This window comes from Podarcis vaucheri (genome assembly GCF_965113315.1).
Source record: "Podarcis vaucheri genome assembly, chromosome: 1".
In the NCBI taxonomy this organism is placed as follows: Eukaryota; Metazoa; Chordata; class Lepidosauria; order Squamata; family Lacertidae; genus Podarcis; species Podarcis vaucheri.
This window is the reverse complement of record NC_138759.1, coordinates 135,689,916-135,713,980: the sequence shown is the minus strand read 5'-3', so window position 1 is coordinate 135,713,980 and position 24,065 is coordinate 135,689,916. Positions and strand designations below refer to the sequence as shown.

The following is a 24,065-nucleotide window of genomic DNA, read 5'->3' as shown; positions in this document are numbered from 1 at the left end:
GAGAGTTTAAGAAGGTGGTGTCACTCTGTATGTCAAAGGGCATTAAACCCACAAGCTAGAAATCCCAAAAGGAGCAGAAACACAGTGGTGTGATACATAGCACCAAGAGTAATTTAGTACTATCATCCCTCCAACCAAATTGCCCAGGAAAGAGGAAGTGTTGTTCCAGTCATGCCAAAGCGGTAAAATGCCTTAAAAATGACAGTGCCCTAGAACAATTTGTCATGAAACCAACTAGCGGGGCAGAGTCCATAGATTTAAGATTAAACTCTTGTCAATGACCTGGTGTGAGATGCAAATATTATTGAACTAAATGGGAACACTGAGCATGTAGCTATTAAAACCCAATGTTGAAAATTGTCAAGTAATAACAAGTGTCACATATGACTACAACCGTGTATGTATGTTGTGTTTAAAGATGTGTTTGTCAGCACATATGTGTGTCATCTGTACTTTACATGTTTGCTGCACAAATACTCATGAAAACACATTTGCCACAAACATGTGAAGGGTTTCCAATTCTTTATTTATCCTAGTTACAAATCTGGCCCTGCTTCCCAGTTGTACGCAGCTTGTTAGACGTATATTCCAAAAGAAGCTTTCTATAAAAAGGAAGTGTATCTATTAACATAACATTCATTCCCACTTTGCTGCAGATAAGTTTTTGTGGCACAACTATTAGAGATAACACATGTTGAACGTTTTGTACACTCTAAGGCACTATGTAAGTGCTAAGATTGTAACATTCAGATCCCCACTGATTTTAGTAATGCATTTCACAGTAATATTTAAAAATGATTTCATTTAAATATAAATATGTGAAGGAGAACAATGCTCAGCTCTTTGAATAAATTTTATTTGCTACTCTAAAGAATACTCTGTCTTCCCAGTACTAAAAGAAACAAGCATTTATTAGTTCGTATACAAATCTACATGATATTTTAAATTAAGTACCAGAAAATCATGAAGACAGTACTTTCATAGTGATTAAATTACAACGTTCAAAGAGTTTTTGCTTTACAGGCTGTAAAAATGCACTGTTCATAAATAGTGAGCAGTATGCTCTAGTTCATTCACTGTACTGCAGAATATAAATATATTTGATATACTGCATATACAGAATACCTCAACTCATTCATCTGTATTACCATAGTATTCTGTGCTCCATGAATTGTTTCTCTTAAAGTTGCCCAGCAGATACTAATGCAGCAGTTTGACTTCACCCCTGGAGGTGCACTCCATTGTCTCCTGAGACAAATGCCAACAATATGTTACTAAGCCTAAACTGTTAAGTTTATCATTGAGATCAACACAAGCTTTGGACTTTTTGGTTTTCTATTGGGAACACACATTTTCAGCCTCAAGCATGTATTTCCCCATACGAAGAGCATCTGTTCCTGTAGCTGTAACTGAAGGAGAGACTGCAACTAAGTATTTAACTTTTTTTATTATTACAGCAAACACTTTGAATATTAACAGGAAGGTGATACAAGCTTGCCTATCAAGCAAGTAAAATCTTCACATACATAATAGAAGAAATAATAGAACAGTATTTTAGAAAGCTGAACACAACAAGGGTTTGGGGAACATGAACCATTACATGTCTGATCAAATTGGTAACTGAAACTTAACATCCACTTGAGCTTGCTTTGCTAAGGTGACTATTTCAGAGAGTTTCACAACCTAAAAGACAAAACAAAAATCACCTTGAGATATTTTGTTTCCATAAAATATTAAAAATCTTCAACAAGTACAGGTGAAATGACAACAAATAAAAAGTAATTTGGGTGATTAACAGTATGAATAACTGCAAAATGTTACAGCTAAGTCAGATGGAAGAAATAGCTTACAGAGTGTAACCAAAGCTCAGAAAGGAAGTCATATCAGTCTAATCCACCGAAAGATGAAGTCATCTGACTGCTTAATATACACAAGGATGAAGAACCTTAGGCCCAGGGGCCAAATGTGGTCCCTTTGGAACTGCTCTGCCAGGCCTGAACCTGGGAAAGTAATGCCAGCCACATCGTCGCCAGAAGCATGCGTGTGGATTCTGGGCAGCTTGGGAGCTGCCGTAAGTGCGTGCTTTTGTCAATAAAAAATTAAACTATTGTCCGTTTGTCCTCCTTGGCTGGGTGTGCACAGGACATGGGAACATGAAGAACAAGTGAAGGTGATCTGAGAGAGGGGGGAAGGTGGTCTGAAAGCAAGCAGAGGTTCAGTCTGAGTGAAAGGCCCATCAACACAAGACAGCTTCTTCCTCAAGGTGGGAAAGCTAAAAAGCAGAATGTGCTCCCCCAGTGCAAGAGAAACTGGCTGTGCTGGACTGCTTGAGAGGCAGCGTGACTGTCTGCACTGGCCTGAACGAGTCCAGCATCCGCGCCATCAAGGTGTGCAAAGAAGGAGATCCATGGGGCTGTGGCATCAAGTGCTCCCTTACCTGCCAAGGTGACCAACCAGGGGTGTGTCAAGACTTTACCACTAGCAGGTAGGATGGAAGGCTGTAATTCTCTCATCCACTTCTCTCTCTAAGCTGTCTATTCACTCTACCTGTGATCTCCAACTTTCCCTCAGAACCACCTAACAAACTCCTCCTCTGACACTGTTCAGGGCAAAAAGGGTTGTACCTCAAGCACTTGCTTCACAGAGTATCATTAAGTTACTATGCATTCATCAGTTTACATAATTATATGCGCATTCTTTCAAAACATGTACAGCTATATGCATGGTCTCTTATCCTGAATAAGGTGGGAGTCTAGTTATAAGTATATTGATTATGAACAGATGTAGACAGATGCTGCCCTCCATGGGTTGGGAAGTCAAACACAACTAATCTCAGAGTTGTGGGTTTGAGCCTCACGCTGGGCAAAAAAGATTCCTGCATTGCAGGGGATGGACTACATGACCCTTGTGGTCCCTTTCAACTCTACAATTATATGATTCTATGACCTGCAGCAGGGAGTTTTCTGTGCTTTGAGGCACAATTTAGACCCCTGGTTTACTCAGTGGTTCAGCTTGCACAGGGAGCCTCCGCAAGCATAGAAGGCTCCCTGCTGCAGACGTTTGCCCTCCAACATGGTGAGCGGCAGGCATAGAGCAGGGATGTGGTGAAGCCCGACGGCCCGATTTAAAATTGTGTGATCATACGGAAAGCCTTAACAGGACTAGATTCTTACAGCCACCTGACTGTGCATACGTACATTTTGCGGTATACTACAGTATGTGAAGAATCCTATAACACTGAAAGCTTAAGAGTGCCATTTCATCATGTTTAGGTAAGTTAAGAATGCTTATCAAAAATATGTTACAGCAAGAATTTATACAAATAAATTTTAGCTCACCATTTTAGCAGCTTCATCCAAGTCATCGCAGGCAAGTATTTTCAGACCGCTGGCTGTTATTAAAGCTTTAGCATCATCAACTCGTGTACCTACATAGTTAAGATTTTATATTTCAGGATTCACAGGTTATTTCTGTCAATGTTATCCAAACACAGGACATAGTAATTAGTACAACACTGTGGCCTTGATTGAAGTAGCTACAATGCTTCTCTTTCCTTACAACCAATCTTTTTCAAAATCATATGACAATATATTTTAAGGCTAGAGTGGGAGTCCAGTTGTCCAAGAGGCAAAAGCTTTGTCAGTTTTGGGTGCCCTTACTGCGACATGGTAGGCAATTGTATTGTGCACCAACCTCTGCTCTGCTAACTTCAGAGTGAGATTTGTGCCGCTTATGTTCCAGTTTTTGTCCAGCTTCTTCATAGCACATAGCTCTCTAGAATGCCAAGGAGTTACCGTAATCAGGCACTGCAATGCTGGAAAGAACGCTCAGGAGTGATCAGGCACTGCCTGCCTCGTCTCTCCATTACAAAGGAACTTTGGAAGGATAATCCACTTTTTCCACTGGAAAATTCTCCAGAGTACTCAGGAATCCATCAATTTCTGCCACACCCCTGCCAGTCCCCTTCACCCCCTGCTACCAATTCAAACCTTACTAAACATTGGTGACATCTGGAAACCAGTCACTAAGATAATTTAAACTAGATCTTCAAGGGGGAGGGAGACAACATTACAAATGACAGAAGAACACCTGGTATTTTGAATAATAGCTGCATTTATGCACAAAAAATAAGGTGGCATTTCAGAAACCTGCTAAAGGGCAAGAAGCTACAAGAAAGAAGCAGCTGGAGGGAACAACACATGGTTTCAGTTGTATCTATACAAATGCACAGAGTATGGGAAACAAGCAAGACAAACTGGAGCTTTTAATACAGGAAGGTAAATATAACCTGGTTGGTAATAATAAACTCTCCTTCCTTGGACGTTTTTAAGCATCTGTCATGGATGCTTCAGTTGAGATTCCTGCATTTCAGGGGGTTGGATTAGTGTCTCTTCCAACTCCATAATTCTATGATTCCATTAATGAACCCCAGTGCTTAAGTCTATATTTTTAGCATCACTGACTGATATATCTTCATATGTAGGAGGAAAATATAAGCTTGTGGTATGTCAATGAATGTCTAACTTCAACAGTAAAAGGGACGCTGTACAATAAGAAGTTGATGCTTTTGAATTATGGTGCTGGAGGAGACTCTTGAGAGTCCCATGGACTGCAAGAAGATCAACCTATCCATTCTTAAGGAAATCAGCCCTGAGTGCTCACTGGAAGGACATATCCTGAAGCTGAGGCTCCAATACTTTGGCCACCTCATGAGAAGAGAAGACTCCCTGGAAAAGACCCTGATGTTGGGAAAGAGAAGGGAAAGACCCTGATGTTGGCACAAGGAGAAGGGGACGACAGAGGATGAGATTGTTGGACAGTGTTCTTGAAGCTACCAGCATGAGTTTGACCAAACTGTGGGAGGCAGTGGAAGACAGGAGTGCCTGGCGTGCTCTGGTCCAGGGGGTCACGAAGAGGCGGACACGACTAAACAACAACATACAATTAAAAAAGGTACAGATTTAAGAGAAGCTGTAGAAGATTATTCATTGTGTTACAGGCTCTGCTTTTCTATATTCTGTACTGCAAAGCATGCAGAAGCAGCATTCAAAATTAACCCATCACCAGTGGCTTTTTGTGACTCAGGGGTGCCACCTAGCAACCAAGTTGAGATTTGCAGTCACATGGTTTGCGACTAGCTGAGCGGCAGAGCCGAGACTGAGATTCCTGCACTGCAGGGGGTTGGACTGGATGACCTTTGGGAGCCCTTCCAACTCTACAATCCTAGGATTCTTTTATTGTAAAATGCTCACCTTGTAACCGTACAACAATAGGTATTTTAATCTCCAAATCTTTTACTGCCATAATTATTCCCTGTGAGATCACATCACATCGCATAATGCCTCCAAAAATATTCACCAGAATAGCTTGCACCTGTGTAAAAAAGTACATAGAACTGTAAACATAATGGAGCACAGATTCATTCCGTCTTCTGATAAGAAAATAATGCCTGTTTTGCAAAAGGAAGATCGTTGAACAGTTTGCTAATTTGTAGACATTATGCAATTATGTGGCTGCAAAAGAGCATATAATTAGTAATATGTTTTTCTTAATACCTTTGAATTTATAGTTTTAGGCAACCATGCTTGGCAGGCATCACCACATGTCCAAACATGTAAGAGACTAATGCAGTCATAACACTGGGTTTTGGAAATATATCTTGCCTTAGAAAAGACACAGACACACACAAACACACACACCAGTTTTTAGGAGGAAGCCATTATGAGAGACCCAGCCCAACGGGACAGTCAGGGTTTTTACTTACTTTTACCCACCTTAAACCAAGGCAGCTATGCAGTGATTCAGACTGGTGGGACAGGGAGGAGCCACTGACAAAGGGAACCAGCAGGGAAGCATTGGAGCCAGAGATTGGGGGTGAAGGGGACTCTGATGTGGGCACAGACTCTGATAGGGACTCTGCAAGAGAGCGCTGTTCTGGGCCCTCCCCCTTTCACAGCTCAAGAACGGGGGTGGGTGGGGTGGAAACCTAGCTCCTCTGAAGTTTGTGTGTGTGTGTGTGTGTGTGTGTGTGTGTGTGTGCTGACTCTCTGGGTGTTAAGCAATAAAAGTTAAGTGCCATCAAGTCTCGTGCCCGCTTCTGATTTACAGCATCAGGCAACAGTTGGCAGAGCTATTCTGGCATTCTACTTCTTCCCTAAATCCTTGTATGGGGGTCATTTCCATTTCCATGTGACCATCTGCTTCCTTCCATTGATTATTTCTTGATCCAGTCTTCCTCCCAACTTTTCACCAATTTGATCTGGGGCCTCTATGTACCGTATTTTTCGCCCTATAGGACGCACCTTTTCCCCTCCAAAAATGAAGGGGAAATGTGTGTGCGTCCTATGGGGCGAATGCAGGCTTTCGCTGAAGCCTGGAGAGCGAGAGGGGTCGGTGCACACCGACCCCTCTCACTCTCCAGGCTTTGCGGACCTCTCCGCAAGCAGCGGAGCGCTCCCGCTGCTTGGGGAGAGTTGCCGGCATGCCAAAGCCTGTGCGCGCTGATCTCAGTGCGTACAGGCTTCGCGGACCTCTCCGCAAGCAGCAGGAGCGCTCCCGCTGCTTGGCAAGAGTTGCCGGCATGCCGAAGCCTGCGCGCGCTGAGATCAGCGCGTCCAGGCTTCGCGGACCTCTCCGCAAGCAGCGGGAACGCTACCGCTGCTTGGGGAGAGTTGCCGGCATGCCGAAGCCTGCGCGCGCTGAGATCAGCGCGTCCAGGCTTCGCGGACCTCTCCGCAAGCAGCGGGAGCGCTCCCGCTGCTTGGGGAGAGTTGCCGGCATCCCGAAGCCTGCGCGCGCTGAGATCAGCGCGTCCAGGCTTCGCAGACCTCTCCGCAAGCAGCAGGAGCGCTCCCGCTGCTTGGGGAGAGTTGCCAGCATGCCGAAGCCTGCGCGCGCTGAGATCAGCGCGTCCAGGCTTCGCGGACCTCTCCGCAAGCAGCAGGAGCGCTCCCGCTGCTTGGGGAGAGTTGCCGGCATCCCGAAGCCTGCGCGCGCTGAGATCAGCGTGTCCAGGCTTTGCGGACCTCTCCGCAAGCAGCGGGAGCCAGCGCTGGGCTCCCACGGCTTGCAGAGAGCTGCCTGTTTGGGGGCTGGGGTCAGGGGAAGCTCGGGCCGCCCCAGCCCCGCGCCTGGGGGGGAAATAATTTCCCCCCCTTTATTTCCCCCCCAAAAAACTAGGTGCGCCTTATGGGACGGTGAGTCCTATAGGGCGAAAAATACAGTATTCTCCCTTTCCATTTTTTACCTCATATTCCTCTGGCTCCTTTTTTTTGCATCACCATCTGGCTAATTTTCTTTTTCTTCATCAAACATTGATCTAATCATTTTTAATTGTCCAGCTATCAACTGCTGAACAATACCAACAGTCACTTTTATCATGTTGGAAACTTTTAATGTTTTGGTTATTATTAGCCATTCAATTCACCTCAACATAACTTCATTAAAAACCAAAGTATTGACATTCTGCAGCTGCAACTGTTATCTCAAAACAAATTCTTTTTCTCATGGCTAGTGATAATTACTCCACTTTCAATTTCTCGAATTCTTTAGGTGGCAGGAAGCAAAAAAAAAAAAAAAAGATAACAGAATTTCTATAATCTCTCTTGTCCACCATAAATCAATCTTTCGCTTTCCTTTAGATAGTTTAACAATTCATTTACTTTCTGTTTTTTCCAGCAACAGAAAGTGGTTTTAAAAAAAATATTTATTAATGTATAAGAATACAAAATACAGCACTGAAGAATAAAAAGGAAGGGGGAAAAAGGGGGGGGGGATAGATACATTCCATCAATCCAGAATTCTATTCCATCAACTTCCCATCCTGGCTTCCTAAATTTCCAATTCCTGCTGCATATTCTATTTTTTCTAACTATTTAAACATTCAAATTCTTCTCATTATAAACTTTAACTGCTGAGCTTACTTCAAACTGATTAAAGTTCTAACATTTTTACAATGGTTTTTAAGGTAGTCTAGAAATGGCTTCAATTTCTCTTTTAAAATTTTCTCTTCTTGCTCTCTAATTTCGCGGGTTGAGCTTGCTAATTCTGTGTATTCCACTAATTTCATCTGCCACTCCTGCTTTGTGGGTATTATCTCCTCAACAAAGTGGTATTCACAGATTTTCAGATGGTAGATCTTCGCCAGCAGATGGAGAGGGAGGGAGGGCTCTCATTACAGTTTTCTTATCCCAAAGACGTTTTAAAGGGTTTTAAAAAGAGAGGGTGCAATTCAATTGCCTGTTTTCAGGCAACTGCGTGGCATTTGGACATGATGGCATTCTCCTGTTTGTCAGCCTACTGCCATTGACAGCCATAAATTTGTCCAATCCTCATTTTAAAGCCACTGAAATTTCTGCCCACCACTATCTCTTGTGGGAGCAAATTTCATATTTAATTATGCACTGTGTAAAGCACTTTCTTTTATCTGTTCTGAATCTTCCAGCATTCAGTTTCACTGAATGTTTCTCAGTTAAGTATTATGAGAGAGGGAGAAAAAGTTTTCTCTATCAACGTTCTCCAGACTATGGCAAATTCCAAGCACCTCTATCATGCCTCCTCTTACTGCTTTTTCCTCTAACTCATTCCCTAAGGGGCAGGGGCTCATTGCACCAAGCACACATCCATCACTTCTGTCCAACAGGCAGACAGCTGCACATGTGACAATCATTGGCATACACCCTTGCTGCCTTTTTAGCTGCGTATCTATTTGGTAGTTTGAGTTAATTTACCCTCTAGCTCAAGGAGAGGTTCCTATATCCCTGGCTACCTTCTACCACCTGCTACTACAGCCAGTGAGATCAGGTAGTGTGGCTCAAATCCCTAAGAGTAGGAATTTGAATGAGATATGAATTTAGATGGGAATGGGGAACAGAGAAGAGGGGAGGCGTGAGTTAGATGGTGATTTAATCCCTGTAAAAGATAGCTTCCTTCCCGCAGAAGGCATATATATATATATATATATATATATATATATATATATATAGTTTCAGCTAAGTCTTATTTCCACCTAAAGTCTAAACTTTTAAAATTAATGAAACCTGAAAAAAATACTAAAGGTTTTTAAAGCTCGAGTTAAAGGTAAAGGGACCCCTGACCATTAGGTCCAGTCGTGGCCGACTCTGGGGTTGCGGCGCTCATCTCGCTTTATTGGCTGAGGGAGCCGGCGTACAGCTTCCGGGTCATGTGGCCAGCATGACTAAGCCACTTCTGGCGAACCAAAGCAGCACACGGAAACGCCGTTTACCTTCCCGCCGGAGCGGTACCTATTTATCTACTTGCACTTTGACGGGCTTTCGAACTGCTAGGTTGGCAGGAGCTGGGACCGAGCAACGGGAGCTCACCCCATCGCGGGGATTTGAACCAGCGACCTTCTGATTGGCAAGTCCTAGGCTCTGTGGTTTAACCCACAGCGCCACCCGAAAGCTCAAGTTACCGTGCAGTTTTAACTTACACTATAGATTACATCAACGGAACTAGCACAGGACTGTACTTAGAGGTCAGGATATTCCTTGAATGAAGATGCCTGCTCATAGGAGAAACAGTAACCTGCATTTCTGCCTAGCAGCAATACTTGATTAATTAAACATCAGGTTAAACAGAGAACTCTAAATAGCAACTGTGTTCTTACCTTTTTATCTGATGTAATCAGTTTAAAGGCCTCTGTTACTTGTTGCACTGTAGCACCACCGCCAACATCAAGAAAATTTGCTGGGGTGCCTCCATGAAGTTTAATTATATCCATAGTGGCCATTGCAAGACCAGCGCCATTCACTGAAAGAGGGGCAGAAAAAGAAAACAGTAACTATTGGAGGCACTGCTGCACCTTTAGTTCCTATATTCAGCATTCACCATGCCCAACATACCAAGACATCCGATGCTTCCATCTAATCCTATATAATTGAGATCTGCTTTGGCTGCATCTCTGTCTCGCTGGTCTTCCTGGGTCCAGTCCTGCAGGTCGAATATTTTCTGCTGACGATAAGCCGAATTGCTATCAAAATTTATCTTTGCGTCCATACACATCACTTGGAAAAACAAACAAGTTGTGTTTAGACCCCTTAATGCTAAGAACAGTAACTTCCCAAGTTATCTATGTGGGCTAGTCCTAACACAGTGCAAAATAAGGTAGCAGAGTCCTGAGCCAATTTAACATGAAGAAGATACTGTATTCTAAATGTCCCATAACATGCAAATTCCCTGAAAGCAGAAAACAAGCCTTGCATGCTCTCTGATGTGTAATAATAAGTTTCCTGCCTGCTGTGCTGGTTCTGTACATGCAGGGAACTTTTTACAGTAGTCAAATTCAGGAGTGACATTCCCCCATCTGGAATCTGAAGTGATGCACCACACTCTTTCACCTCATCCTGCTACATGTATAGACCATCAAAGTTACAATATTTCTTCCCAAAGCCAGGAAAATACACATGAGAAAGTCAGAGAAAATGGTGTGCATAGAAGAGGCTCCTACACAAAGGGTACAAATGGGAAAGCCAAACTGATTTAACTCGGAAGAACCAACCTCCCCCCCCAAAAAAAAAATAGAGAGAGAAAGGAATCAGATTGAGCACATTTAAGGGGTACATTGACCAAATTTCTGAATCTTGTCACGGTACATGCAACTGACAGTCCTAAAAATGTCTTCTCACTGCAGTTTGTAGAGCCATTTAAGGCATAATATCGCATTTAGACAATGCCAAAGCACATCTTAAACCGGTAAATCTAGTTTGAGGTTTATAAATCCTCTTCATAAAACATGAGCAAAAACTCAGATATCCTATTTTGTAATTAAGTTAATAAATTCCACAATTAAGTTTTCAAAGTGAAACAATTCCAAAAGAAAGAAACTTTACCAATCCCTGTAGAATCTTCAACCATGGGGTTAATTTCTACCATAGTAGCATCAAATTTAATGAAGAGGTTGTAAATCTTAATCATATTATCAGCTGCTTCGTTTACCAAATTAGCAGGAAACCCCATTTTCTTGGCCAGCTGGAATTGGAAAACAGAAACACAGAAGGAACCTTTATCAATCAAAAACAAGAAAACTCAGAAAGAATGAGCACATTTCAAGCTACCTTAAATATAAGCCAGAGATGGGAAACCATCCCCCTCCCCAAGTGAGCCACTCTGCTACACACCTACACACAACCATCCTCTTTTGGGGAGGTGGAAGATTCAGATCTAGACTATGACATCAAGGAATGGGGGGGGGGGCTTTAACTTTTCCCCCAGCTACAAAGATCCAGACACAAGCATTCCTCAGACTCTAAGTCTGCTATTGGTATTGGAATAAATGTTCCTCTTGAACCAAACAGGAGGACAGACTGCAGGGACTGCAGGGATTGTGGTGATCTGAACCACAGTAGGGAGCAAAGAGTTACCGTATTTTTCGCACTATAGGACGCACTTTTTCCCCTCCAAAAATGAAGGGGAAATGTGTGTGCGTCCTATGGTGCGAATGCAGGCTTTCGCTGAAGCCTGGAGAGCGAGAGGGGTTGGTGCGCACCGACCCCTCTCGCTCTCCAGGCTTCAGGAGAGCCCCACCGCCAGCCCCACAAGCTCGGGGGACAGCGGGAGAGGCGCAGCGCGCCCTTCCCGCTGTCCCCCGACTTGGCTAGAAGGCTGGCGGGGGGAGAAGCCTGCTCCTCCCCGTCGCCAGCCCCGCAAACTTGGGAGACAGCGGGAGAGGCGCAGCGCGCCATTCCCGCTGTCCCCCGACTTGGTTAGAAGGCTGGCGGGGGGAGAAGCCTGCTCCTCCCCGTCGCCAGCCCCGCAAACTTGGGAGACAGCGGGAGAGGCGCAGCGCGCCATTCCCGCTGTCCCCCGACTTGGTTAGAAGGCTGGCGGGGGGGGGGGAGCCTGGTTTTGCGGGAGGCGGGGGAATCCCCCCGCCTCCCAGGAAAGCCAGGAGAAGCCGTGCAGCCCTTTTAAAAGGCGTGCGGCTTCTGCCGGTTTTGCGGGAGGTGGGGGAATCCCCCCGCCTCCCAGGAAAGCCAGGAGAAGCCGCGATCTCTTTAAAGGGTTTGCACGGCTTCTGCGGGCTTTTGGGAGAGGTGAGGGAATCCCCCCACCTCCCAGTAAAGCCAGGAAAGCCCTGTGCAGCCCCTCCGCCAAGGAGAGGCTGCACGGGGCTAAAGGGGAAGCCAAAACAGGATGGATCCCGCTCGCTGCCTTGGCTTCCTCCATAGCTGCGCGCAACCCCTCTGCCAAGGAGAGGCTGCACGGGGCTATGGATTCTTTAGCCCCACGCAGCCTCTCCCGGGGCTAGGGGAAGCCAAAACAGCGAGTGGGATCCATCCCGCTCGCTGCCTTGGCTTGATCCATAGCTGCACGCAACCCCTCCGGCAGGGAGAGGTTGTGTGCAGCCTGTACGCTGCTCTTTGGGGCTGCGGGGGGGGGAGATTTTTTTTCTTGAATTCCCCCCCTAAAAACTGGGTGCGCCCTATGGTCCGGTGCGCCCTATGGTGCGAAAAATACAGTATAAAGAACCCTCCTGCCCCTCTGCCAAGATTGGGTCAACACGGTGGACGGAGCAAAGCCAAGACCGAGAGGTTCTGTGGGCAAGATGGAATCATCCATGGGTGGAATTAGACCCACTCCTAGTGAAGGTTAATCTGTTGTTGTTGTATTATATACCGTATTTTTCACCCTATAGGACGCACCGGCCCATAGGACGCACCTAGGGTTTTTTTGGGGGGGGAATAAAGGGGGGGGAATTATCCCCCCCAGCCACGGATATCTGCCTGAAGTGTGGGGCGCTCTGCTTTGGCGCGCCCCGCGCTCTGGGCAGCAGACTGCTAGCCGCAGACTAGGGAGCCCTGCGGGAACTCCCGCAGGCTCCCCAGGCTTGCTGATAGCTTCCTGATAGCTTCTCCACGCTTCAGCGAAAGCCTGCAATCGCCCCATAGGACACACACAGATTTCCCCTTCATTTTTGGAGGGGAAAAAGTGCGTCCTATAGGGCAAAAAATACGGTATCTATTGATGCCCAACCTTTTTCCCTGACAGGGACTCGAGCTGGCTTACAGATAAAAATAAGAACCCCTAAAACATAGAAAATACATTTTAAAAACTAAAACATAAAATGAACATTGATAGAATTAACACTAACACCACCCTGAGTCTCTGTCAGGAGAAAAGGCAGGGAATATAATTAACATAATACCATTACTGTACTGTACTGTACTATATGGCTGCTGTTGTCTTGCTTTTTCAAGGGAAATAATAGTCCTGCTCTATTTGGCCTTGGTTAGACTCCACCTGGAGTCCTGTGTCCAGTTCTGGGTGCCACAGTTTAAGGATATTGACAAGTTGGACCATGTGCAGAAGAGAGCAACCAAGATGATCAAGGGCCTGGAAATCAAGCCTTATAAGGGATGGTTCAGGGAGTTGGGGATGTTTATCCTGGGAAACAGGAGACTGAGAGGAGATATGACAGCCATCCTCATTTATCTAAAGGGCTGTCTGATAGAAGATGGAGCAAGCTTGTTCCCTCCCGGTCCAGAGTTGGACCTGAACAAATGGATTTGTGTTACAAAAGGAGATTCCAACTAAACATCAGGAAGAACTTTTTGACAGTAAAAGATGTTTGACAGTGGAATGGACTCCCTTGGAAACTGGTGGATTCTCTTTCACAGGAAGCTTTTAAGCAGAAGTTGGATGGCCAACTGTCATGGATGCTGTGGTGTATGCTCCAGCAGCATATATGCTAAAATCGGAACAATACAGAGAAGATTAGCATATCATCAATGCTTCAGTTGAGATTCCTGCATTGCAAGGAGTTGGACTATATTGTTTTTTATTATTTTATTAATTTTTATTAGCTGCTTTTTCCACAGGCAACCCAAAGCAACTTAAATTAAAACCAGATAAGAAGAACAAAAACACATTAAAAAAATCTCACCCCCTCTAAAAGGTCCTAGATCATAAAAACCAGGGGCTGGTTGAAGAGGAATGTTTTTGCCTGGTGAAAACTCTATGGAGCAAATGTTTATGGGCACAGGAGGCTGCTGGAGCAAGGTGGAGGGGGGGGAGTAGAGGAGGAAGGAGCAAAAATATCCTCCTCACCTATTTCTACTCGCAGCAGCATTCACCCCACGGGGTTTTTCTCTGCACAACTCTAAATCGAAACCATTAAAGAACCTGAAGATCCAGTGTTATATCTTTTAGTTAAACGGACCATATGTGTACAGGTTATAGAGAAGCTGTCGCTGAACAACAATGCACATTTCAGTACCCTGACGGCCTGCTCCTTTTGAATGCCTTCTACAATGTCAACTGGTTCCTTAGCTATGGCATCAGGATTCTCTGCAGCAACATCTTCAATATTGACACCACCCTGGGAACTGCCAATGAGTACAGGACCCTGAAAAGAGAAACACTTTTCAACAAGGTCTTTTTAAAATCCCCAAAATATTAAAGTAATTTTGTAACACACTTGTGGGTTGAATATGAAAAATATACAATTAGATACTACATAGAAACTGAGTGTTCAATTATACGCCTAGAAAAACCTAGAAACACAGAATAACTCATTTACGATAGCCTGGTTGCCAACCAGCTATTTGAGTGCCGGTTGACTGAAAGGTAAAGGTTATCAATTAGTCAATAAAAAAACTATAGGTGTGGCAGCTGGAAATTTACAGGCCCCTAATTCAGTCCTGGAGACTCGAGTCTTTCTTGCTATCGTATCTTAACTACCTTCTAAAAACCAGCTGTCTGAAAATATTCCAATGAATGTGGTTGGGAAAGGTGGTTATATCTTTCACACGAGAAATTCTTATTTATGTGCTTGTGAACTTTCAGAGAAAGGCAGAGTAGAACTCAAATCTAATATTTGCCCCCCAAACGACTGGCCAGCGAAACAAGCTACTAAAAAAAGTGGGCACCGCTACCCCCAGTAGGAATCAATATATTTTTAGAAGAAATTAGTCGTGATCAGCACTTTGGGAAACTCCTAAAGCGTTTTATGTTTTTATCAATTCATTCTTGAAAGACAGTTGAAGACACTGAAGGTTTAGTACCAACATGCAGTGCGTAAGTTAAGAATTTTAAACAGATTCTGTAGTTTTCATTTTATGCGAAAATGACTTTAATCCAAGCCAAAGAAGAACCCCTCTCCTGCTCTCCACTACCACGGCCAGTTAGCCCCCCCAAATTTGCTACCACCCATAATCCAGCTTGGCTCCATTTCTGCCAGGGTAGGCTATAATATGAAAAATTGTATTCAAGTCTAAGTATTTTAAAATCTTATTCATGTCCCTAAAGCTGTGCTCTTATTTACACTCTTGTTAAGCACAAAAGAAAAGATGATGGTTTAAAATGCACCCAGTATTTTCTCGGAAAGGACCCTTTCAGCTGCTGTCCTCCAAAAGGCTGCTGTAGAACTTGTCACAGGCGCATGCATGGTATTTCTCTTGAAAGGACTCTTGCCTGTTTACTAAACTTATACAGGTAAGAAGCTATTTGGGGATTTACTAAAGGCTACTGCAGAAAAGGAAAACCTCTAAAAAACTCAGATGCTCAGATATCTAATCAAAACCTTACATTAATAAACACTTCTGTCACCAAGCACCTTACAATTCATATGTCCTATGAGGCAACTAATTGCTTCATACTATAGTAAATAACACTGACAATGTTTGATAGCAGAATGTTGTTTTTTAAATACATACTAGAAAAACAAAAACAAAAGATTTTGCCCAGATTGAGAACTAGGGTACTACAGTTAAACCTCGGTTGTCAAACATAAACCGTACCGGAAGCCACTTCGGCTTCCTAAATGTTTGACAACTGAGGCACGACTTCAGATTGGTTACAAGAGCATTTACTTCTGGGTTTTTGGCATTTGGGAGCCTAAACGTTCCAAAACAGAGCTGTTCAGGAACAGAGGTTTGACTGTATAATCTATGTTTTGCTCTACTAACTATCCTTCTGAAGACAGCTTAAAAGTCTTTGTCCCAACCAAAAACACTAAACTCAATAATAATAATAATAATAATAATAATAATAATAATAATAATAATTTATTATTTATACCCTGCCCATCTGGCTGGGCTTCCCCACCCACTCTGGGCGGCTTCCAACAAAATATTAAAATACTGTAATGCATCAAACATTAAAAGCTTCCCTGAACAGGGCTGCCTTCAGATGTCTTCTAAAAGTCTGGTAGTTGTTGTTCTCTTTGACATCTGGTGAGAGGGCGTTCCACAAGGAAGGTGCCACTACCGAGAAGGCCCTCTGCCTGGTTCCCTGTAGCTTTGCTTCTCACAATGAGGGAACTGCCAGAAGGCCCTCGGTGCTGGACCTCAGTGTCCGGGTAGAACGATGGGGGTGGAGATGCTCCTTCGGGTATACTGGACCGAGGCCGTTTAGGGCTTTAAAGGTCAGTACCAACACTTTGAATTGTGCTCGGAAACGTACTGGCGTAAAAAGCATTTCTCCTCAAAATAGACTACTCACCTGAAATGATCGTTCCATGGTTATTGCAAAATAGTACTCTCTCCTGGGATATCTGCGCTCACAGATAAACACTTGATTGCATATTCTGCCCTTTTCTCCTGTCTGCTTTGTATACAGTTTTTTCCCAATCATTTTGGAGGAAATCTCTCTTGCTTCTTCTGGACTAATAAATAAATATTATTTATTAATATTATTTATTTGTGTAGCCAAAGTCATCACAAAACAAAACAAAACACATTAAACAGAATAAAATACATGAAACAGAATAAAATATATTACACAATTAAAATAATTGTTAAAGTATTATTCTGTCAGATAAGAGTTTGCTTCCCCAAAGAATTTAATTTATTATCCCCACAAACATTTCTTCTTAAAATTGCCACTCTAAAGGCAAACAGGCCTCTTTTTCAGAGTTGTAGGGTGACCTGTCCCCTCATAAAATAAAAAAAGTATTCACAAAATACTAGATCACCCTAAGATCCATGTTATCTAATCTACTATACCCAAAAGAGATCAAAGTCCCAAAATGAAGTTGCTGAAGTTTAAGTAATATTTCAAGCATTCTAAAAATACAAATACTGAAACAATTATAGTAAATAGTTATGCATAGTAAATGCCCCTGGGCTATTAATGTTTTTGCTTTCTGTGTTAATTAATTAGAAGCTCAACTTACGAAAATACTATTTTCACTCCTCCTTTAAGGCCACCTTCAAAGGTTCCTTTCCCTCTACCACCAGCTAAAACTTGTGCCTTTACAACAAGGTCCTTTGTACCTGGAATAGAAGGAGGGTAGACAAGAATTGTTTCAAATTAAATAATGTACAAATACTATTTGAGGGGTTTTTTTTAACCTAGGCAGATCTAGGTTTTAGAAAAGAGAATGAAAAGCTTCTTTGCAGTAGCCAAGACAGGGACCTTTGACAGCATGTTGGGCGTAAACAAAACTCTTGTACTGAAGTAAAAGAATAATCTCACCCTGGGTCATGGTATCAGAAGCAGAGGATATTACAGTGTTTGAAGGATGTGGCATCCCCAAGTAGGCCTCTCGAAGCCCTGACCTGAGGGAACCGGAAAAAGGGATAGCCCCAAAGCAAGGAGGACAAAATGCTTTTTTTTTTTTAATTCAGGGAGCCTTGCAATGCAGCAGAGGAACAGGCTATAAATTAGCATGACTAGTAGTATATACAATTGGAAAGTGTCAGTAACATAACTAATGTCAAAAAGTACATCTAAGGACTTCACAGTTGACAAATCTCTGAATGGTATTCTCTCTCCTACAGTGATTTTGTAGGATCTCAGAAATTGAGAAAGAAGTAAGAATTTGAAAAATGTAAGCAGTTTTACCACTACCTATTAAGTCTCTAAAACTTTGTGCATGGAGCATTACCTGGGGAAAAACAACAAAAAGAAAACATTTACTACATCTATAGACTTCAGTTCTATACCTATTTCTTTTGCAATGTTGTAAGCTTCCTCTGGTGTCTTTGCAACCAATCCATATGGAACAGAAATGCCAGCTTCTTTTAATAGTTCCATACTTAAGTATTCATGCAGCGACAAGCTCCTTCGTTGCTGCACTTGGAACACATAGCTAGGAAACAAACCTTGTCTTCCACTGAATACCTAGGAAAATAGGAACACGACTTTCAGTTTAACAAGTCTTCATTTATTTACAGTTTACATACTTTACTATATAAACAACCAAAACGCAATCTTTTTACAGTGACACAGCCAAGGGATAAACAGCAACTTCACCCTATGGTTGAGATGAAGGGGATGGAGGGGGTATGTAAATAATAATGAAATATATCAAACAGGGAGAAAAATGGCAAAGCAATCCAGTGGTACCTCGGGTTACAGACGCTTCAGGTTACAGACTCTGCTAACCCAGAAACAGTACCTCAGGTTAAGAACTTTGCTTCAGGATGAGAACAGAAATTGCACGGTGGTGGTGCGGTGGCAGCAAAAGTGCTGCTTCAAGTTAAGAACAGTTTCAGGTTAAGAATGGACCTCCAGAATGAATTAAGTTCTGAACCCGAGGTACCACAGTACTGCTTATTATGTTGAGGAGACATTAACAATCTTAAAGTAATTGCAAATCATATTTTAGAATATACAAGACAGAAATAAGCTTAACATGAGTCAACAGTATAATGCAGCAGCAAAAAAAATATCTAATACTATTCTAGGCTGCATCCGCCTTGGTCAGACCACCAATTCAGGACACTACAATTTAAGAAGGATATTGACAAGATGGGATGTGTGCAGAGGAGGGCAACCAAGATGATCAAGTGTCTGAAAACCGAGCCTTATCAGGAATGGTTGAAGGAGCTGGGTATGCTTAGCCTGGAAGAGAGGAGACTGAGAGAAGATATGATAGCTGTCTTCAAATATCCCAAGGGCTGTCACATGGAGCCAGCTTGTTTTCTCCTGCTCTGGAGGGTCTGACCTGAACCAATGGCTTCAAGTTACAAGAAAAGATTCCAGCTAAACAGCTGGAAAAACTTTCTGTCTGTAAGAGCTGTTTGACAGTGGAACATACTCCCATGGGAGGTTATGGACTCTCTCTCATTGGAGGCTTTTAAGTAGAAGGTGCATGGCCATCAGTCATGGATGCCTTAGCTGAGATTCCTGCCTTGTAGGGGCTGGACTAGATGACACTTGGGGTCCCACCCAATTCTATGATTCTATGAATATGTTTTAGAATGCCATTCTTTTCTGTCACTGTGTGCCTGGGGGCAGATTATCTGCTTTACAATCTAAATAAGTCACAATCAGTGTTAGAAAGTCAGATATATAAGCTAGGTGCCAAATAATAATAATAATAATAATTTTTATTTACCGGGCTCAGGGCAGCTAACAAGCAATAATAAAAACAAGTTGAATGAATACAACTTAAAAACAAGATTAAAATATATTAAAATATTGAAACATTAAAATATTAAAATGCAGCCTCATCACAGGAGGAGAAAGGTAAAAGAAAAAAGAAAGAGAGGGAGGGAATCAAATTGGCTCCAAGTCAAAGGCCAGGCAGAACAACTCTGTCTTACAGGCCCTGCGGAAAGAAATCAGATCCTGCAGGGCCCTAGTCTCATGAGGCAGAGCGTTCCACCAGGCTGGAGCCAGTGTTGAAAAGGCCCTGGCTCTGGTTGAGGCTAATCTAACTTCCTTAGGGCCCGGGACCTCTAGGGTGTTGCTATTTATGGACCTTAAGGTCCTCCGTGGGGCACACCGGGAGAGGCGGTCCCGTAGGTACGAGGGTCCTAGGCCGTGAAGGGCTTTAAAGGTCAAAACCAGCACCTTAAACCTGACCCTGTACTCCACCGGGAGCCAGTGCAGCTGGAAAAGCACTGGGTGAATATGCTCCCATGGCAGAGACCCCATGAGGAGCCTCGCTGCAGCATTCTGCACCCGTTGGAGTTTCTGGGACAGCTTCAAGGGCAGTCCCACGTAGAGCGAATTACAGTAGTCAAGCCTGGAGGTGACCGTCGCATGGATCACTGTGGCCAGGTCAGGGCGGGAAAGGTAAGGGACTCCTTAAATGGCTCCTTAAACCAAAATGTAATGCCTAGTTGCCATTTGGGGGCAAGACAACTCCATTAAACATATGGCTAGTTCAGATGACAATCTTGAGTTAGGATAAGAACTTTGAAAACTTAAAAAAGGAAAGTCACTTGATGCAGGGACAGTCCACATATATATCGGCCTATTCCAGCCTCTGTTTCATAACACAACTGTGAGCAGGGCAGTGGGGTAAGTGAAGACAAGCTACAATCAACTATAACGTCGTTCACTGCTCCTGCTCAAACATTTTTGTTCCTGAAATTCATTCTGATTGTGCAGATAAAATATAACTGATAGAATTCTACAGGATGTGGTATTAGTGTGTGAAAACTGTCAAGATCCAATGATCCCCAGGCCTGCACCTCCAGATGGTGGAGATGTCAGGCGCTATACTGGCCCCCAGGCAGCTTCTCTTGGTCACAAGTGGCTGATCATCAGGTGCAAAATATGCCTGGCACCTGGCTAATTTTGAACACTGTCCTGTCCCCTTTATAAAGATCTGAGGAATGAGCTCATCACCCCACTCCTACTTACCATCCCAGGCCGCCCATCTGCAGCTACATTGTTCTTTCTTTTATCAGATCTAAATGATCAGACAACAGCAAAGGTTGCTAGGTTTATTGAGGGTGCAATGAGATTAAGGGCCACTATCTGAACGATAACCTTGGTCATTTGATTGCCCTTTTTACCCATTGTTGTCTTTTAAATTTTATATATTGCTTGTTTTATTTTGCTATGGCTGTTGGCTATTGTGAATAAAGTTTTTAAAAAAGACACTGGTCACAACATTTTCCACTAAAGCCCAATAGCATTGTTGAGTTCATGGTTGAGCCTGCACTGCTAAAGTGGACCAAGAATTGGCACAAAGAGAATCAGTGTGAAAAGAGCCATGAGTGCTAAACAGGAACAGACATAATGAGCCCCATTCCTATTAATGAAATGGCATATATTCCGTGGGAAAACAAATCACCTGAAGAGCTTCCACTCCATATAACTGGGGATAGCTAACATGGTGCCATCCAGAGCCTGTTGGACTCCAACTCCCATCAGCCCTGGGCACCAGTCCAGCCAGCATGGCCCACAGACAGGACTGTTGGGAACTGGAGTCCAGCAACATCTATATAGCACCATGCTGGCTACCCATGCGCTGAATGGTATCAGAATCCAACAGAAAGAAACCATACAGGCAAAGAAAACATTTTGGTTGCCACTTTCATTTACAGCTTTTAGCAGCAGCTATGTAATCTGTATTTATGATATGCTTAATACATAGGTACCATTGTATTGGGTCTGTTTATATTGCAAAAAATTCATTAAGGGGAAAAAGAACCACCAAAAGCCACACAGGTATTGTAATTAATAAAAAGATACAGCCACATAGAAAACAGTAACTCTGATATTAAGAACATAAATTATACTTCAAAGTTTGTGACCAAGGCTAACACATTTTACTTCAATCTGTAATACCAATTTCCCAGAACTGTACTAAGAGACTGACTGCTTGAGATCTGCATAACACTTACTCAACAGCCTGCACAACAGTCATGGAGAAAAGAAAGTACAACCTCTTTGAATTCTGTGGTTTTACATATCAGGACATAACAACAATCATCTGTTCCTTAACAGATCTTTAAAATAGGTAAATACAAACCTCAGATAAACAACACACAACATATTACACCGTGTCTATATTTATTAAATCAAAATAAAGCCAAAATGGAGAAAGAAAAAAGCCTCCACAAAGTTGCTACAAACAGGAGGAACAGCACCTCAAGGTCCTAGCTCATGACACACCACAGAGACTTGCATTCCAGCCGTGGGAGAGCTGAGAGTCAGAGTTCATGCCATGGCTCCGCGGTGACAGCCCAGCCCCACCAGGTCTCCTCTCAGCTGTCACCCAGGGGCAGCTATGGCACCCAGAGACAGGAAGCGGGGCTCATTTCACCCACTTTGCTAGAGGCCCAGCTCCCTCGGGCACCTCCTGCCCCTTGAACTGGGCCAGCTGGTCATGATGGGAACAGCTCTTTAGAAACTGGTGCCTGAATTCTCTGTTGCATTTCCTCTTCCCTCGCTGATCCTTTTCTCTTGTGTCTTTTTGCTTTTTTTAGATTGTTATGTCTACACAGTGGCGTAGCGTGGGTTCTCAGCACCCGGGGCAAGGCAAGTAATTTGCGCCCCCTAACCTGGGGCAAGGCAAGTAATTTGCGCCCCCTAACCCATGGATTTTAGCACTCGAGTCTCTTCCGCGCGCCCCCAGATGTTGCACCAGGTGCAGCAGGCCCCCCTGCACCCCCCACGCTACGCCACTGCTCCCACCAGAAGTCTTCAGGACAGCCATCCGAAGGCTGGCGCAGGGAGAAGGTCTCTCCGCCCCACCGCCAGGCTTCGGAGGAGGTCCGAGGACAGTGGGGTTCCTGTTTCCTCGAGGAGGGCCGGCCAAACGCGCCCCCCCCCAAATGTTGTGCCCGGTGCGGCCGGCACCCCCCACGCTACGCCACTGTGTCTACAGGTAGGAACTGTCTTGTTCTTTGACTGTATGTAAACCATGCTAGGAGCCTTTTTGGCTGAGGAGCCGGGGAGCAAACGCTCTGAATAAATAAATATTACACAGGCAGGATGGTGGGAGGCTGAGATGCGGTGGCAAAGGCTGAGATGCAGTGAAGAAAGCAAAGGAAATCCCAAGTACGCGAAGACCGGTTCACTGCTTTCTTCCTCTACAAATATGTCAGCCCAGGCTGGCAGCCTCTCTGAGTTTGGGGGGGGGGTGAGACGAAGACGGAGCCCCCTTTCCCCGTCCCCGAGGGGAGGCGAGTCGCGGTTCCTGCGCGGGGCCGGGCGCCTCTCCCGGCAAGGCCCGTCCCGATCCTCGCCCTTCCCGAGGCTTCTCCCCCCGGGGGCCCTGGAAGGACCCGCGCCCGGCGCGCTCCCGCTGGCTCCGCCCCGGAGGCCTGTCGGCGGGGCGCCCGGTGACCTTCCCTCGCTGCCCCCGCCTCGGCCTGCCCGTCCCCGCGCGCCGTCCTCCCTCCGCGGGCGCGGCGAGCAGAGGGAGGCCCGGCCCCGCTTACCTTGGCAGCGGCGCTCCGCTCCGCGCAGCCCCAGCCCAGCAGCTGCTTCGCCGCCGCCACCGCCGCCGCCCGGGCGCCCATCATGGAGGCGGCCATGATCCACCTCCTCCCTCAGGACTGGCCTCGGCGGCAGTGCGCGTGCGCGGCGGGGGGGGGGGCGCAGACGCGCTGGGTCCGGCGGGCCGCTGCTCTCCCCGAGCTGGGCCGTGGCCAGGCGCCGCCTGTCGAGCCCTACTCAGCCCGCGGAACTCCCTGCCACGGGACGGCTTTCCAAGAGGAGGCGGCGAATGCAGGGCGGGGGCGGGGCTGTCGCTGGGCCACTAGGCTCCGCCCTCCGCCGATGCTCCCGATCCCAGTCTGCTCGCTGGTCCCCCGCAGGCGTCTGCCGGGAGGCTCCGGGCCCCGGCCTCATCCGGCAGGGCTCCTGCTCCGTCCTTGCGCAGCAACACCGGCGCCAGCCGCACTATTCTGACATCTCCAGCGGCTTTTCCCCCTCGCCGCAGGACTGCTTCAAAGCTGAGACCGCTTCCAGAGGGTCGCTATTTTCAGGAGGGATTCAATCTCATGCTGGCAAATTGAGGCTGCATAATTAAAGCTGCTTTGGAACTCTTACAAAACAAAAAACCCATTTCCCCAAAAGATTATGAGACCTTTTGCAATAAGCGAAATGCACTGGAAAGTGTGGGATCACCCTTGTTGGCTGTATCTGTGCCTGACTTTGCACAAACAAATCAGGATGATCTCTCCACAAACAGCAGGCAGGACATCTGGAAGCATCCTGACATCTGGTTTTGTTAATTATTGTTATTTATTAAATTTGTATACTACCCTTCAGCCGAAGATCACAGGGTGGTTCACAACATAAAAATACAAAATGAAAACACAAAATACATAAAAAACCCAAACCCCCTTCAAACACATTTTGAAGGCCATAGATTTATTAGTATTTATTAAATTTTATTTAATGTGCGCTCC

General features: G+C 44.8%; 2 protein-coding genes across 2 annotated transcripts in view; one reads left to right on the top strand and one right to left on the bottom strand.

Annotated features, from left to right (window-relative positions):
* The window catches only part of RB1 (RB transcriptional corepressor 1), a 179,503-nt gene that overhangs the window by 49,482 nt on the left and 105,956 nt on the right, over positions 1–24,065 (top strand). The gene's annotated exons all lie outside the window — the stretch shown is intronic.
* SUCLA2 (succinate-CoA ligase ADP-forming subunit beta) lies at positions 506–23,244 on the bottom strand. Its single transcript, XM_082198945.1, has 11 exons — positions 23,091–23,244; positions 17,907–18,084; positions 17,135–17,234; positions 16,462–16,624; positions 14,237–14,365; positions 10,851–10,989; positions 9,864–10,025; positions 9,629–9,771; positions 5,253–5,373; positions 3,339–3,427; positions 506–1,683 (listed from the first exon to the last, which is right to left on the bottom strand). The coding sequence occupies exons 1-11, from the start codon at positions 23,184–23,186 to the stop codon at positions 1,609–1,611; spliced, it is 1,395 nt and encodes a 464-aa protein (XP_082055071.1). The 5' UTR covers positions 23,187–23,244; the 3' UTR covers positions 506–1,608.